Source organism: Porites lutea, chromosome 14, assembly GCF_958299795.1.
Source record: "Porites lutea chromosome 14, jaPorLute2.1, whole genome shotgun sequence".
In the NCBI taxonomy this organism is placed as follows: Eukaryota; Metazoa; Cnidaria; class Anthozoa; order Scleractinia; family Poritidae; genus Porites; species Porites lutea.
In genome coordinates this window covers 9,512,773-9,528,892 of record NC_133214.1, presented here as the reverse complement: position 1 = coordinate 9,528,892, position 16,120 = coordinate 9,512,773, and the positions used below count along the sequence as shown (strand labels likewise).

Here is a 16,120-nt window from a genome sequence, read left to right as displayed (position 1 = left end):
CTCGTGGTGTAAATTATTGCTTCCAACAATATCCCCTTTTTCATTAACTCGCTTGGTCAGCCCAAACAGTAGATTTTTAGTTTAGTTGATCTGCCTTCCTTTTAGTGTATTTGTACGACGACATCGTGTGTCACACCTTTCAGAATGCTGCAGGATTTTTTTCTTTTGGTTGAATTAGAGCTATTTTTATATTTATGCTAACAAATTAGACATAAGTGTGAGGAAAGGTTCTCAAAGTCCTCATGAAATATACCGCTCATACGCCAAGTCCGTGATTTTGTTGCAGGTGATTTCCGGTCCAGAGCCTATCGATAACACTGAGTGGTTTAAAGACAACGACCTGATCCGATCACAGCCCCGATTCAGCCAGTCTTCAGATGGATCTACCCATACGCTAGACATCCGTGCCATCGACTATGAAGATGAAGGAATTTACAAATGCGTTCTGCTTAATAACTGTGGTATCGCGTCCTGCTCGGCTGAGGTTCTAGTAGAAGGTAATATCCCTAGCTAGAAATTTTTTATTTATTGCTTGGAACCTTAAATAATTAATTAATTATTTATTTGCTACTCTTGTTACTTTAGAGTCAATGTCAGAGTCTTCATCACAGGATGATGAGCAACTAGAGAAAATGAATGCCCGGATGGAACGCCGACGATCACGTGACAGCGTGTGCTCTCCTGAATTCCAACAAGAGTTGCGGAACCATGAAGTGACCGAGGGAGATACAGTATATTTGACTATCAAAGTAACAGGAATACCGGAACCGGAAGTCACGTGGTACAAGAATGGCGAGCAACTGAAAGAGGACACAAGAGTGAAGTTTATCACGGAGACTGGGGCCTACTCACTGCTTATAAATATTGCAGCCGTGGAGGACGAGGGCGAGTATCGTTGCGTGGCGTCAAATATGGGTGGCTCTGTGGCATGTCAATCAAGGCTAACTGTTAAAGGTGAAACATAAGTGTCTAACTCTATCTGCCAACTGCAAAATGATAATTTTTATAACATTTGATAAACCCGTCGTAGAGTGACGGCGGCTCTCGCGTTTTCCTGGAGTCAATTAAATAAAACTTTTACAGGTTTAATTTACAATTGAGCCATTGTTTTAGAGTCTGAAACAATAGCAACTCTTGTAAATTACACTTGTAAAAGTTTTATTAAATTGACCCCCTGCCTAAATGACGTTGGTTCACGCGCACGCGCTACTTTGTTTTGAGAAGATCTCGTGTTTGCAGTCGTCCTTTTCTTTGAATTTAAAGTTTTCTAGTCTCTTCACTGTTGAGTGTTAAGCTTTTAGCTTTGAAATATCAGAACGATATAGAAAAGTGGAGCAAAATATTTGTCACCTGAAGGCTTTTCTTTGTTTAGTGTGAATGGACCGTTAACAAAATTATCATTTTGTTTGTTTGTTTGTGTTTCTTTAATTTGTTCCGGTATATAATTTCTATTTTTTTACCACAGAACTTAAATCCAAATCTGAAGGAGAACCTCCTTCATTTACTGCTCCGTTAAAAGATCGCTCTATCGAGGACGGAAGCGCCGCAAGATTTGATGTGCGCGTGCTTGGACAACCAACTCCAAAAGTTTCTTGGTACAAAGATGGTGAAGAAATCACGGATGTACGATTTCCGCACATTAAAGTGTTAGAGGAAGAAAACCTTCACTCCATCTTGATAACTGAAGGAAAATTAAAGGACGCTGGAGAGTATAAGGTTACCGCCAGCAATGACTATGGAGATGTGTCTTCAAGTTCGCATCTGTTTGTTGAAGGTGCGTCAACGGTTATTTAAGTAAAACACCTGGTGGGAGTCAACTAAAGTAGGAGTAAAATAGTAGACAGGTTAATCAGCGAACGTTTTTGAGGTCACGGACTTTAGTTGCACCCGGACTAGAATTACTTGGGAACTACCACACAATTCTTATCCGAACGCAAACTTGAACTTCGAAAGTGGCGTTCTGGCGTCGGGTACCTGACCTCTCGGACGTAACGAAATGCGCAGTGTATACACGGTAGCTTTCGGTCGGCGTTTGTGACCTCAAGAACGCCCGCTGCTTAAGCTGTCTAGTTACATTCTGTAGTGCCTATGTTAATGTCTTGTTGGTTGCTTCAGACAGGTTTAAAGGTAGATTTCTGGCAACTTTCCTGAAGCTTCATATTGAATTCCGCGATGGTTTGACCTGCCAATCTGTTCCCCCAGTGTCTAAATACCATCTTTAGCCCGTCAGGAACATTATATTGAAAGTAAGTTTTCTTTTTCTAGCAACGGATGAAAACGTGCTTGCTCCCAAAGAAAAACCGCCTCGAAAAAGCTCAGGCCTGTCTCGAGTTGAAGAAGTCCTCACACTCAAACTTTACACCGTCATTGAAGACTTCTACTCAGAGGAGACTGGAAACAAATTTCTCAAGAAGGGTGACAAAGTTGAAGTCCTTGACACAAGCCGTCCTGATTTCTGGTTGGTTAGACGAGTGTCACGTGGCTCAGAAATCGGATTTGTGCGACACACATGTCTGAAGAAAGACAACGAAGGGTAAATAGATTATAGTTTGGGTGTTTAACTCAGGTGGTTAAGTCGAGGTAGAAGGGAGGGTGACTTATTCCGTTTGATAAATTATTAATTTAAATCTGCGGAAGTTAGAGTGAAACGCATTGTACTGACTATTCCCAATATCCCCCTTACCCAAGAATCAAGGAAAAATGCAAACATTTATTAAATTATCCACGATACTCGCAATACTTTAAATCTGCACAATCAAGTCTCAAACTGAAGTTACGGACCCTCAACACTTACCCGACATTTTGTTTTCAGTACCGAAGGGGTACTGACAACAAGGGGTTTAATGCGATAATAGAAAGCGTGTACATCAGAAAAGAGTTCAACTCCCACAGGACTGGTTTGCGAAACTAATATCGCTGCCGTGTTACTGTTTTGGGACACCAACATGGTGGACCTGACGTCATGTCAAAAGGCTTTGTATGGTTACCTTTCCAGTTAATGCTGTTACAGTAGACGGTGCCCGCATTCCTGTGAACAAAAGCATTTACTCCAGGCTTGGGGTGAAAGTTGTCTTTATGAAATTGTCCACCCAAGCCTCTGAATTCCCCGAATGCGGTAGAGGTCCATTGAATAAATTTTTTAAATAATTTTCTTTAGATTTCTCACGGTGAAGCTCCACTATATGCTTTGTTTTTTCAGGGAAGATGAAACTGCAGGAATACCCACACCCGTAAGTGACGTTAACCCTTTAATCCCTTTAGTGCCCCTGTTTATTAGATGCATAACTCTAGTGGAGAGAAGCTGATGAAATATTAAGGAATTTTACCTTGTCCGATAATGTCCTTAATTCTCATAACCACTATGTTTTATATTACAAGAAGAAATTTGATGCTGATCAATTTTAGGGCTTAAAGAGTTAAGGATTTCATTTTGAGCTGCCTTCCGTAAAATGTAAGAAACATACCGACCCTGAATTTCATTTTGTGAAATGTTGAATTAGCACGACCAGGTGCAGCTTATTAAACTACAGTAAATAAAAGTACTGCTCATAGATGTACACTTGATTTAAATGGTTTTACGAGAGATTTAAATTAGCAGACTCAAAAGTAAGAACCCTCTTACAAAACATGAAAAACCGATTATTACAGTAACGTAAAGCAAAGCAGCTTTTAAATAAATTTGATTGGTATGCTGGGAATCAAATTGTAAGCGTCAGTTGAGTATGAGCGCTATCTCGTCTTACGTTTTTCAGCAAACATGGTAAAAATGCTTCCACTTTTTCCATTTTCAAGTTTTCTTATTTTTTTGTGTATCTGTTGATTAATCCACATTGTTATTATTGTTGTTTTTGCAGGTTGAAAAGGAGAGGTTCGTTTGCATAACCAACTACAAAGCCAAGGCCCCTGGCGAAGTGTCTGTGAATGAAGGGGACTCATTAGAGATCCTTGATGACATTGGCTATGAAAGCTTCTTGGTTTGTGTTGTCACCTCTGGAGCTGTTGGCTTTTTACCAAGGGTCTTAATTATTAAGGCTCCAGATGAGGATGTCAAGAAGGCCCCAAAGTCTGCCAAGGGCAAAGAGAAGGAGGCACTACATCACCGAGAGTAAGAACTTCATTTTCTTATCAAGTGGATTTTACTGTTTGGGAGATTCACCCGGAATTAGCATAAAACAGACAGAAAATAGATTTTTTTTGCTTGATTATTTCGTCGACAAGGAGTCGTCATCTCTCCTTGTGAAGCACAATAAACAGTTGCCTTGCCTGCGATCATGCCCTCCCTATTTGTTATCTCCCTGTCTGTCTTCTTAGAGAGGAAAAGAAAAAAATGAAGAAAAAAACAACGTCTGATCGCAGCTTAACAGTACACTTAGGAATAATACTCAGTAATAACAGATCGAGGGTTTCCTTAGTCTGCTACACAGCCGTTTTTAGTGTCGTCACGCAACGCTCCTCTCCACTAACGGCTGCTGAAAACCGAACTACATTCCTTTCCCTTTGTGTTTGTGGTCTAACGAACAAACCAATCATGTACAAGAAATTTGACAATACGTGAGCCGCAGGGCGCTAGGCAGCTAGCACGCTTCTCAGTTTTCGACAAATCAATCAATCGTCGCTGAATTTTGACGGGCTCTGTGTTTTCAAGGAATGTAGTTCGGTTTTCAGCAGCCGTTAGTGGGGAGGAGCGTTGCGTGACGACACTAAAAACGGCTGTGTAGCAGACTAGGGTTTCCTATTCATTTCGTTTTATTTTTATGCACTTGAGACTCATACTGAACTTACTTTTACCGTATCACAGAAATGCATCGCGGCACCATTTAGATTTTGTTAAACGGACCCTTCATAAACAGCTGAATGCTTAAAAGCTCCTAAACGTTTCTATCAGTGATATAGCGTTACATTTTCCAGACAACCGTTCGACTGATTATATTAACATTTCACTCATTATCCCTCTTTGTAGACGCGTGATTAGTGAGTTGGTCGAGTCTGAAAAGCAATACGTTAATGATCTCCGCACAGTTGTTGAGGTAAGTCCTGTATTTCTTGTCAATGCTGTTCGGTTAGAGTGAAAATAGTGGTTAACTGATCATATCAATTAATAACTGATGACTAATAATAATGAAATAACTAATAACGACACAAATTTTGGGCCTCGGTTATCGTAAGGAGGTGAAAGAAACCTAGGGTTTCGTTGAATTCCCCAAGGAATACATAACTTAGGTTAAAGACCCAGTAATGTTAATCGCCAAAAATACCAGTTGAAGACGGCCCACAAGAAACGAAACGTAATCCGGGTTACCTTCGAGTGAGCGAATTTTCAGGACGATAATTTGAGTTAGCTACTTTAAAGTATCTTTTAAAGAGGTGAGTTTTCATACGATCTCATTGGAGGCGGAAGTTGTAGTAAAACTTGGCGCATACAATTGGCGTCAAAACTGATGAGGCAGTTTAAGCTTCACGTATACGGTAAACGGCAAACGTCAGATTCGAGTTAAGAATTTCTCAAAATATAAAATAAACAGATTCAATATGGATAAAATATTGCGTGAAACTACTAATTTGTGTGTAAAAATAATGAACAGTAAACGGCAAGTAAATGCGAAACCTCATCACGTGGTACAAATTGGCGTTTGCCGTTTGACGCTAAGGTGAAGCTTGACCACTCTGTCTTCAAATGGGGTAACTTTGGAGAACAATACAATCCCCCCCCCCCCCCCCCCACTTCCATTCAAAGTTGCGGGGTTGATTGTTTTCTACAGGTAGCTCGAACAGTAGCGCAACATTGCATGGAGGGGGTGGGGGAAGGAAAGCTTAATTTTCCTTTTTTTAATTTGACAAATCATTAGAAAGGCTGTTTGGGGCTAAGTGTCTCAACTAATTTTGTCGCCAATTTTACCATCACCGTGATCCACTCTGGACTGCTGTCAAAAGTTTCACGTTAACCTGTCTGCTTTGCCTCTTCCTAGTGTCACTTGGCTGAGCTTGAGGTAGATGACATTCCTGAGGAGGTTGTTACTCAAAAAGACGTGGTGTTCGCCAACATAAAAGATATCTATGGCTTTCACACAAGGTGATGAGTTGTGTGATACAGTCGACTCTAAACGTACTCTTGATTTTCTTTGATATGCGTTACGGTAGTATTATTAAACTGTGTAGTTATAAATAACTGTTGGTCGTTTCATTTTTGATTGCAGACAATTCGTACATGAACTCGAAGCTTGCACAAAGAATCCTGATGACTTACCAAAAGTGATCTTGAGACACGTAAGTCGTGCTCTTTACCTGTCTGTTCTTGTTGATGAGTTAAGAATTTCAAGTCACTCATCCAGCACAACGCACAGTGTTTCATCACATATCAATCTCAGAGAAGAGAGTTACAGTGCGAGGTGCAGCGAGGTATTTTGGATGAGGTTCGAGTTAATTAATATTGTGATGAAACGTGCTGCCTCGTGCTTGATATAACGTCATATCTTCGTCTGTCTTTACTTTTCTTTTGAAAATAACGTGCATGAGAATGTGATATGGTTTTTGTAGAAACCCAAATTTGAGCTGTACATCAAGTTCCTTGACAGTAGACCGCTGGCTAATGAAGCACTGGAGAAGGAACAAGTGGGCGACTTTTGGGCGGTGAGTGGTTTTATGTTGCAACTGTGGTTTCTGTGGTACTTTGCCGCATTAGCATCTGGTTTTGAAACCTTTCAAACAAAACTGAGTCGTATTTTTTTTAACTTTTGTAAACAGGAGTTCAAAGAAGACACAAAAGACGAAAGGCACCTTTCTGAGTATCTAACGAAACCTGCCCGGCAACTGAGTGAATACGTTCTGTATCTGAAGGTGAGAGTCTACATGTCAGAACAATAACTACTTACTTTCCTTGTATGTTTGTTGCTTGGTTTGTTTTTCACTACTTATTTGTCTTTTTTAAGGAGCTGCTCAAGTTTACAGTGCGGGCGAACTTGAAGCACTCAGACTTTGAGGTGAGAAAAGTCGCAGTGGAAAGAAATACAGCCAAACCTGTATTAAGTCGACCTGCATTAAGCAGTCATCCTCACAGTCACTATTAAGTCCCAGTTTGACTTCAAAGTGCTGTCAGACTTACGTATAATTTGAAATTCTTTGCAGGCTGCCCTCATATTTTTATCCAGCATCTCTCGACGAGCCAATGAAGCGATACAGAAGTCCCATATAGAAAACTACCACGTAAGTAATATGCTAAAAATTTGAAATGGGCTATTTTTACACTTGCTGTTGCTTGGGTCAAGAACATCTGGAAGAAGATTGTAGGCTGGGTGTCGTTAATTGCTCGGTGCGACCGAGAAAACAAAGAAACATATAGACTTACCGAAATGGTTAACTGGAACTAAATATCGATTTACTTACCTAAATGAATGGACAACTGATTAGCCTGAAGGCTGACTGGTTGGCTGAAGGACTGACTGACTGAACGAACAACGGGAATGACTGGCTAACTGTCGATTTTCACGAACGTGAAGTTGGCTAGTGAACCAACCGAGTGGATAATAAGATGACTGACATGCCTAGCTGTCGGATTACTTACCTATTGACAGAGGGACTAATTGTCCAACTGACGAAGTGCCAATTTGACCAGCTGACCCACCGTTAAATGAGATTCCCTCTAATCACAGTAAGCTGGAAGATTCGGGTGGATCCGGGGATTTACATTTCGGGCATGCGCATTGTTTTGTGTGTATTTTTTATTTTTTTTTGGCTCCTCGTTGCCCTACCTATGATATAGTTTTTTGTTCCGCCGTCCCCCTGCTTGGTTGGCAGTTGGGATCATACGTTTTTTCAGGTAAGTCAAGGCTTTTCTCCTCTGAGTTGCCATGTTGTGCTGGACAGGAGCTGTTAATGTGAATGAACCAACCCTTCGGTCATCTTGCTTTGTCTTCCTTTGCCGTTAGTTGCGTGCTTATGGGCGACAGCTACTTTACATGTGTTCCTTTGCCTATCGACATTTGACAGAACAGAAAAAAAAACTGATTATGATTGGATAACGAAAGTGTTTATTGAAAGTCGTTTCTGTACTTTGACAGGGAGAAGTTTCACTTGCAGACCTTGGCAGACTTATTCGACAGGTAGGAATTGGATACACGGCAGGCAATCTAAAAAAACTGCTGAGATCTTTTTCAACAACATCAGCTTCGTTCCAACAACATAAATCAGCTTGCTGAAAGCAGAAAGAGCTTTCGGTCCTCATTCACTCCCTCCCTCCCTTCATCTCCTAAACGAAATTAAAGTAAATTTGTATTAAGCTTACACTACGGAACATCTATCTTTGAGATCAACAAGGTTTACTTTGTTTAAGTATTAGTGGGTCATTTTTATTAAACATCTGTGGCCATCGCCCAGACGCTTTTGTTAACTCCTCTACTTAAACATTTTACATAATTATTATATTAATATTTTACAGCTCGATCAAGATCAGACGGAGGGCAGTGTTACTTCTGAAACAGCGTAATAAAAATACTCAACCCAGCTTCGTGAAGATCTCATTTAAACAGCAAAGTGAGAAAATAAGTGATAAACACCTAATGACAGTAATACTGACTAAAACGTAGTCATATTGGCTCTCAGTGAGTACGACTATTTGAAATATGAACTAAACACGCTTTTTTCATTTTTCTCTCGCCTAAATTGGAGAGATGAAAAATAAACTATTGTCTAAAAAGTATAAACAACGACTAATGTTAGGTGTAGTTTAAACATTAAAGTCGAAGAAAGCATGTCAGAGATTTTGTTAAATTTCGTTAAATTTCAACTTAAAGTAAACGTAAAATCCTCGTTGAAAAGCTGTTTTGCACGTGCAATTTAATCTGAGACAAACATGACTATTGTCGGTTTTGTAAGAGTATTTGCATGTGAGCAAAACAACCAGTTTTCATAGCAAGTCATCTCAGACCGAGGCCGTATTGTCGAAGGACGATAAACGCAAATCCAGGGTTAGTTAAATTAGCGAGTTAACCCAGTAGCAGTTAACCCAGTTTCAGAGCAAGTCGGGATTAAACAACTTGGTTCAAAATTTTGAAGGTTAAATCACATGCCTAACACACTCTAGAGATACAGGGATGAATTGCATGAAGTTCCCATGTTTCTTCTTTTTCACTTACTAATCACCGTCACAGTTTGTGTTCCGTTCACCTTACCTTTTGCGCTGACCGCTTTAATGCGCCCGATCAGTGTGGCTTGCTTCAGTATGGATAACAGATCGTGGTTGTCGGTCGTTGAATGGGAGATGGAAGGAAATGTCGTACATAACGTTTATGAATGCTTTTTTTGACGTTTTCAGGAAGTTGTATTGTTCTGGGAAGAGAAGGCTCGAGGAAAAGGAAAAGAGCGAGACCTGTTTCTCTTTGAGAAAGGAATCGTAAATACCAAGAGAAAAGAAGGAGGAAGGAAATTCATCTTTAAAAACATGCTCAAGGTAGGGAATAGGTTGTTGAAATGGGTTAACAAAGTAGATTAGTGCGCTTCCTTTGCACTCGACATTTTTCGTGACTCCACTGAAATTTCAGGACTACGCATCCGAAAGATCTTGGTCTAGTTTGAGGTATCTTCTCCTGCTAGTAATACTGATTTGGTAATGTTCATTTATTTACTTTGAATTATCTATGAAATATTTCGTTATATCGTTTTTTTCCACTGCTTTGCAGCTGACCAGTGGAAATGTCGGCCTGACAGAACACGTTGAAGGTGAACCCCGTCATTTTATGGTTTGGGTCGGCACCTCCATAGCTAATGCGCTGGTGCTCCACACCTTTGAGGTGAGTAGTTTGATGAAATTCAACAGCGTAGAGTACAAAGCGATTGAAGAAACATCGACTGAAACAGCACAGTTGAGAACATTGATTAGTGGCGTTAATCTTAGTAATCTTGTATTTATAAATTGAACGCCTTGCTCAGTTTGATAGCCAGCACCACGAAATTTAAATTAGTTAGAAGGATTACATTTCCTACGGTGTAACAGAGACTACCCAATGGCCGTCATCACTTCCTTGTGAATGACACAACTCAAAGGAAAGACACCTTAGGGGGTGGGGGAGAGGAGTCATGGGAGCCATTAAGGTAAAACAGGATGGGTATTGATTTCATTGGAGCGTAGATCTTCAACCTTTTTGGGGAATCACTCCTGTCCCCATGACATAGAGACTGGTGAGGTAAATCTCTACTTTGCTAGTGTTACGAGATGAATATCAACATTCACCACGTTCTTTAGAACTGGTAGAGAAAACAGCCCCTAAACAGATGGAACGGAGTCGTGGGTTATGAACCTGCGTTTTGATCAGAAAGCGCCCAATCGTTGACGCACAGACGTGAACGTGGTGGCAACTTCCCATTTGACTTTTTTTTTATGTAACCAAAATTTGAATTTGCCAGGTACAAATCTTTTCTTTAATTTCTTTCCGTTTTGGATTGTCATAACAACCCCTTTTATCTTTATAGACAAAGACCGAGTGGTCAAAGCAGTGCTGGGTACGAGACATCAAACGACTGCTCAATTTGAGTGGAGGTGAGTCACAGTTGCCTGGTTCGTCACGTGACAGACTCAGGGTGATAAAGGGGCTGAAATCTGTTTTGGTATTGTTTTAAAACGTTATAAGAAAACTCTTTTGAACATTTTTCTGTTGCACAAGCAAATGAATATATGACTTCTCCCTTTGATAAAATGTCGGTCGATACGGTTTATACCAACTGCTTTTAAAGGGACTTTTTAGCTCTAATCCGTTAATGGAAATGGCGCAATACGGTTTAACCGTTATGTGCGACAACCCCGAGGACTTATATTTTTTTGTCAAAGCACTATACTTTGATCCTCTCGTGTGATTGTTTGGCATAATGGTTTTTGCTATTTTTTGTTCATTCCTAAGCGACCAATTGAACATGGACTGAGCTCCTACGACTTCAAAATGAATAATAACACGTCCCGTAACCCAGATGGGGAAAATTAATATATATCTTTCATTGAGACATCGTATTTTTACTAACTAGTTTATCTATTTGCATTACCTCTCTCTATAGCTCCTAGGGGCTAACGTAGGACCGCTTGTAATCTTCTTATACGCTGTCGTGTCAGACTTGCTCTTCTTAGTGTTTGCCAAGTGTTTGCCGCAATCATTGATGACACAGTGATTAGTTTTGATTGAAGTAGAATATATTGATTGCACATTGGTTAATTTTGATTGACCCATTATCGATTTTAATGTTGTTTTTACAGAGTCACAAATCACTGCCATAGCACCATCGCTTGTCTACGGAGAATTCTCGGTCCAGGTTCCCACCCGTTCACTCTCAGAAGGGAACTTGGTGACGACTGTTAAGGAGACTATCTCCAGTCCTTCATACTCTCGATTGATTGCTGAGGTTGAGAAGCAGTACGTGGCTATTACGCCCCCAGACTCCCCCGAACCTCTTCCAGGCATGGTAAGTCAGGTGTAACGTTAACCTTCATTCGGTAAAAAGCGTGGGTACTGGTAGTCAAAACCAACACCAAAGGCTCAAAATTACGAATTGTATTCACTTGTCACAAAAATGTCTTTAACATAATAAATTGGCTACAAAAAATCGCTATACAGCACGAACTGCTATAGACGCTGGTAAAGATGCTATAATATAGAACTATTAGGGGCGTAGCAAATCTCTTGCAGTGATCCCCGCTGTTAAGCAGTATCGGGTGGGTAATATATATGAAGTTGGTTAACTTTTTCATCCTCCCTCGGGATGCCGCAATGGGTGGCTGTAATCAGAGAATGTACAAACAAAATTTTTGACACCATAATGCATGCATGTTGTTTACGCCAATTGGTCAACCTTTCAATTTTTGCGATTTTGCGCAAACATAGGAAAATGGCAAAATTTGAAGGTGCGTGCTGACCTGGACATTAGTGATCAGCTTGACTGTAACTCAATATGGTGTAAAGCAGATTTGTAACTTTTGTCAACCATTTTATTCAGAACATCCAACTAGGTGCCACCTATCGGTTGTCTGAGGAAACTTTAGAACGAGAAACCCACGAAACAGTCATGGGCCGCGGCGAAGAAGTCCGAGTTCTCCGTTCCGGTCGTGATCTTTACTTCGTACAGACTGTTAAAGATGGGGAGGCAAAGGAAGGCTGGGTTCCAGCGAGCTGGTTGCGCGAACGAGGGTTTGATGAGGAAATTCCTGGTGCAGAAGTCCAGGCGGAGCTTGAGGCTGGGGCAGAAGACGATATCGCTCAAGACCTAAGCTCGGAAGCATCTGAACCGGAGCTGGCGCGGCTTAAGGAAACGGGGGAAGGTAATTGACAATATTTTCTGATGTAATAGGAGGATAAGAATTCAAAATATCGTGGGATAGTTTTGTATAGTTTGTTTCTAGTCAAACAAGGCAAATGGGAGACCACTGCCCAAACAGCTAAAACTTCACTCCAGAAACTGATTATCCGTCTGACAGATAATACGCTTCAGACAGATAATACGTATTAATTTGAAAATGGAACGGTCTTTATTTTGGATGGAAAATCCGCCTGACTTTATCCATCTGTTTTTCCATCAATTTTGACGGATTTTGAAGATAAATTATCCGTCTCAGACCGTCTCCAGTGTGAAAACGGCCAATGTTAATATCTGTTAATTTTTAACTTGAAAAGATGATCAGCACAAACTCAGCAGCATTATCTCACCAACACACTGACGTAAAGGTAGCAATGCCACTGAAAAGTGTCAGACAGCAGTCTCATTTTAATAGATTCACTCATTCTAACAGTAAAGGCCATCATAATAGAACCGCAATCAACTCTCGCGAAAACTGACACCCTCAGAGCTGGGACGAACAGCGGGGACTAACCCTAGCGGTGGCATTCCTAAAGAAAAGAGAGAGTTGACTGCAAAATAAGGTACTATGCGGTGGCTTTGATATCAGTAAAGTCTTGGTACCGTTTTCCCTCGCTGGTTCTGTCAACTTTTTTTGGTGATTATCTGCGTTATTCTCATGTATGTTTGATTGACTCAGGGTCATATTAAGAGAAATAAAAGTTTGGCCATTGGAAGGGTTTTGAAGGTCGTAAGCGAGAGTGACGCACGATTCAGTAAATTTCACCATTCACCTAGACAAAAGCAGTTTTAATAATTTTCTTTGTATTGGTACTCACGCGTCTTAAAATAGTCCTTTGTTTTAGGATTAACAAATGACTTTTAATCCCTTTTTTTCCATTTAATTGCCATGGAGCACAGTGATTTTGTCTCAAGATTCAAGTGTTTTAGAATTTACCCTTTATAGTCAAAGCACATCATCTTACATACATAAAAATACATTAAAAGCTGAAAAAACAAAGTACACAGGTTTAGAGGTTGACTTTTGGCCGTAAATTAGGCATAATCATTGAGTTCCCCTGCTGTTTCTGCAAAATAACGTAATTTATTCTTTGGAAGCATCAAAATTGATAGTATGTCTCTTTATCGCCTTGTTTAAACCTCCTCGGCTGGTTGCCCATCAATTAATGGCAATATTAATTATGTTAATTCCTCATGCTCTCCACCTGGCACTGATTAATCTAAAGAATTTTTAACATCCCTGGACCCATTGAATACGGTATTTATTTTATAGTACCGTTTCTGGAGACCGATATCATCTGATATCTGATGCGAATTGTGTTTTTTTGGAATCTCATGCTGTTTGGTATTTCTGCATCGTGCTCGCTGTTAGTGACATAACTTCACTTTAAAATGAGTTCCCGGTCTTACGGTTCTTCGAGAACGTACGGGTCTTCATCCGCCTATTCTGAACGGTCTTCGCCAAAACGCGATTACAACGCGAATGACCAGAAAGTCGATGAACGTAGAGCGAGAAGGCGATCTCGCAAAGGTATTTCGAAGTATAATTTTCAGGTTATCGCTTTGCGCTGGGTAAGAATGTAGACAAGTATTTGAGTTATTCTTGCCTTCAGTTTGGATTTCGTCGTGCTTACAATCACATGCCATTCGAAAACTAATAGTATAACCGAAATCAAGCAGGTCTCGAGTAGAAAGTTTAAATCTAAGCAAGATAATATTTACGTGTGCTGGTATTTCGGGTAATATCTACTCATAAAAGACTTGTTGTTTGCAAACAAAAACCTAATTACGGATTTAGCAGTTAACGGTTTCCATTTGTTATGATCTAAAACAAAGTGAGATTACATGTGATATAAATATAGCTAACTTCTATAATTCAAACCCTCAAACCAGTTTGAGGTATCCTCTGTCACGGTTTTTTTACCTGTATAACTCTTATTTGCTTCGTATTCTGCTTCTTTTAATCGTTTGAAATAAAAGCCAAGAATTAATCAAGTATTGAATATGGGAATATGGTTTTGTCCCTTTAGCGCAACCCAAGTTTACAGAAGAACTCGAAGATGTGGAAGTGCGCGTCGGTCAGCCCGCGAAACTTCGTTGCCGCGTTGCAGGAGATCCCTTTCCTGACATCGAGTGGTTCGTAGATGGCGACAAGATAAAGAGAGGTGGACGGTTCGATTTCCTTACAGACGGTGACCTTGTTACCTTGAAGATCAGCGAAACAAGCGCCATGGACGAAGGGGAGTATAAATGCAGCGCGACAAATGAAAATGGGACAGCGAGCTGTACAGCTGAACTTATAGTGAATGGTGAGTTTCACGTTGTTTAGGAGACACATCCTTACTCCTAGCCTCCAAGAATGACAGAACAAAAAGTTGTAATTCTCATGTTGTGAAATAATCAATTATCAATAGAGTCGTGTGAAAGTATTGCCACAAAGGTTTCATTTGAATGGTCACACATTGAGATTTCATCCACGGACTAAAAAGTTAGAACTACGTTATTTGTGTCATGTCTTCTTAATTGACTTCAGGAGTAGGGAGCGAAGGTTAATTCAAAGCATGTCCACTTTAAATTATTTGAAAAATAAACATCATCTTGTACATAAATTATAGATGGCGTTAAAGATATTTCATGCACATGCTTTAAGTTTAATCAAAATTATAGGACTTTTTTAGAATCTTTTAAGAGCGTCATGCCAACCCAAAGATGACCTTCAAAAAGTTTGACCAATTATGTCTCGTTTTATGTCATGTTCGCAAAATAAGTCTGAGTTTAAGTAACAATCATCCAGGCAGAAATAGTTGTTGTAGGATGTACCTTATTTTATATTGAATTGCAAATTTTTTGAAAGTCACGAACTCAAATTGTTTGGTTTGTTTGATTTTCACGTGAGCTTTTACTATGAGTTTTGATAAAGTTTAAAGTTTTTTGTTAAAAATTGCCTTGTTAAATTTCTATTGTCGTGTATTTTTAATATATTTTAGCTTTTCGCCTGAGAAATCTTTACAACGGTTCAGTTGTTTTCATCGAGTTTTGTCTTGCGTGCTTGCGAGTTAGTTAGCTGAGAGATTAATTTATTTTGTTTATTTGGACGCATGTTTAAGTGGGATCTCTTGTTATACAGAGGCACAATGAAGGCTTGGTTACAGCTAAATGCAAGTGAGTAGGTATATGTATTACATAGCGTGCCCGTCTAGGCCGCCCATTAGGGTGCCTAAGCAACTACAGTTACGTCGCCGAGGGTAAAGAGATGACCAAAAAAATACTAACGGTTTAAAGGGGCTGTGTCACGGCAGTCCAGTTCATTTTGTTTAATTTTGCCAATTACTCGCCCTCAATCGCTATGGAACTTAAAGTAAGCAAAGAAATTACATGTAAATGACAACATAAGCGATTCGAGACAAACAAATATGTCTCCTGAACATTATTTTTGACGTTGCAGGCAGCAGGGATCAACTTTGAAAAACTGTCAGGCTGAACAGTTTTTAAAAACCCTAATTTCAGTCCGTTTCAATCTTCTTCAGTTTTGCCCATCCGTAGCATCTGTTGTTTCTATTACGTTATTTTAACCTTCCTTTAAAGTTTAAAGCGGTTATTTTTTATGTTTCTCTTGATTTAACGGGCATTTTGTAATTTCCTAATTTGGCTGAATTTCGTGACACAGCTCCTAGGATTTTCGAACATCTAAAAAAAGGTAAAACTGCCCATTTTTAACGGATTTTTACCCTAAAAATGTCACCTAGAATTTCGGGAGCCTTTTTTCTGGCTGAAATTTTCGAAAAGGTGAGTT

The 16,120-nt window shown here is 39.8% G+C and overlaps 1 protein-coding gene across 1 annotated transcript in view; it reads left to right on the top strand.

The window, feature by feature from the left end:
- The window catches only part of LOC140924316 (obscurin-like), a 143,490-nt gene that overhangs the window by 95,129 nt on the left and 32,241 nt on the right, over positions 1-16,120 (top strand). The window contains exons 79-98 of the mRNA XM_073374347.1: positions 287-497; positions 586-954; positions 1,466-1,774; positions 2,266-2,533; positions 3,200-3,230; positions 3,855-4,105; positions 4,961-5,027; positions 5,967-6,070; positions 6,195-6,264; positions 6,535-6,627; positions 6,742-6,834; positions 6,927-6,977; positions 7,123-7,200; positions 8,055-8,096; positions 9,308-9,442; positions 9,672-9,782; positions 10,462-10,528; positions 11,234-11,439; positions 11,971-12,292; positions 14,358-14,636. Of these exons, the coding sequence (XP_073230448.1) occupies positions 287-497; positions 586-954; positions 1,466-1,774; positions 2,266-2,533; positions 3,200-3,230; positions 3,855-4,105; positions 4,961-5,027; positions 5,967-6,070; positions 6,195-6,264; positions 6,535-6,627; positions 6,742-6,834; positions 6,927-6,977; positions 7,123-7,200; positions 8,055-8,096; positions 9,308-9,442; positions 9,672-9,782; positions 10,462-10,528; positions 11,234-11,439; positions 11,971-12,292; positions 14,358-14,636 (3,157 nt within the window). The remainder of the gene's footprint in view (positions 1-286; positions 498-585; positions 955-1,465; positions 1,775-2,265; positions 2,534-3,199; positions 3,231-3,854; positions 4,106-4,960; positions 5,028-5,966; positions 6,071-6,194; positions 6,265-6,534; positions 6,628-6,741; positions 6,835-6,926; positions 6,978-7,122; positions 7,201-8,054; positions 8,097-9,307; positions 9,443-9,671; positions 9,783-10,461; positions 10,529-11,233; positions 11,440-11,970; positions 12,293-14,357; positions 14,637-16,120) is intronic.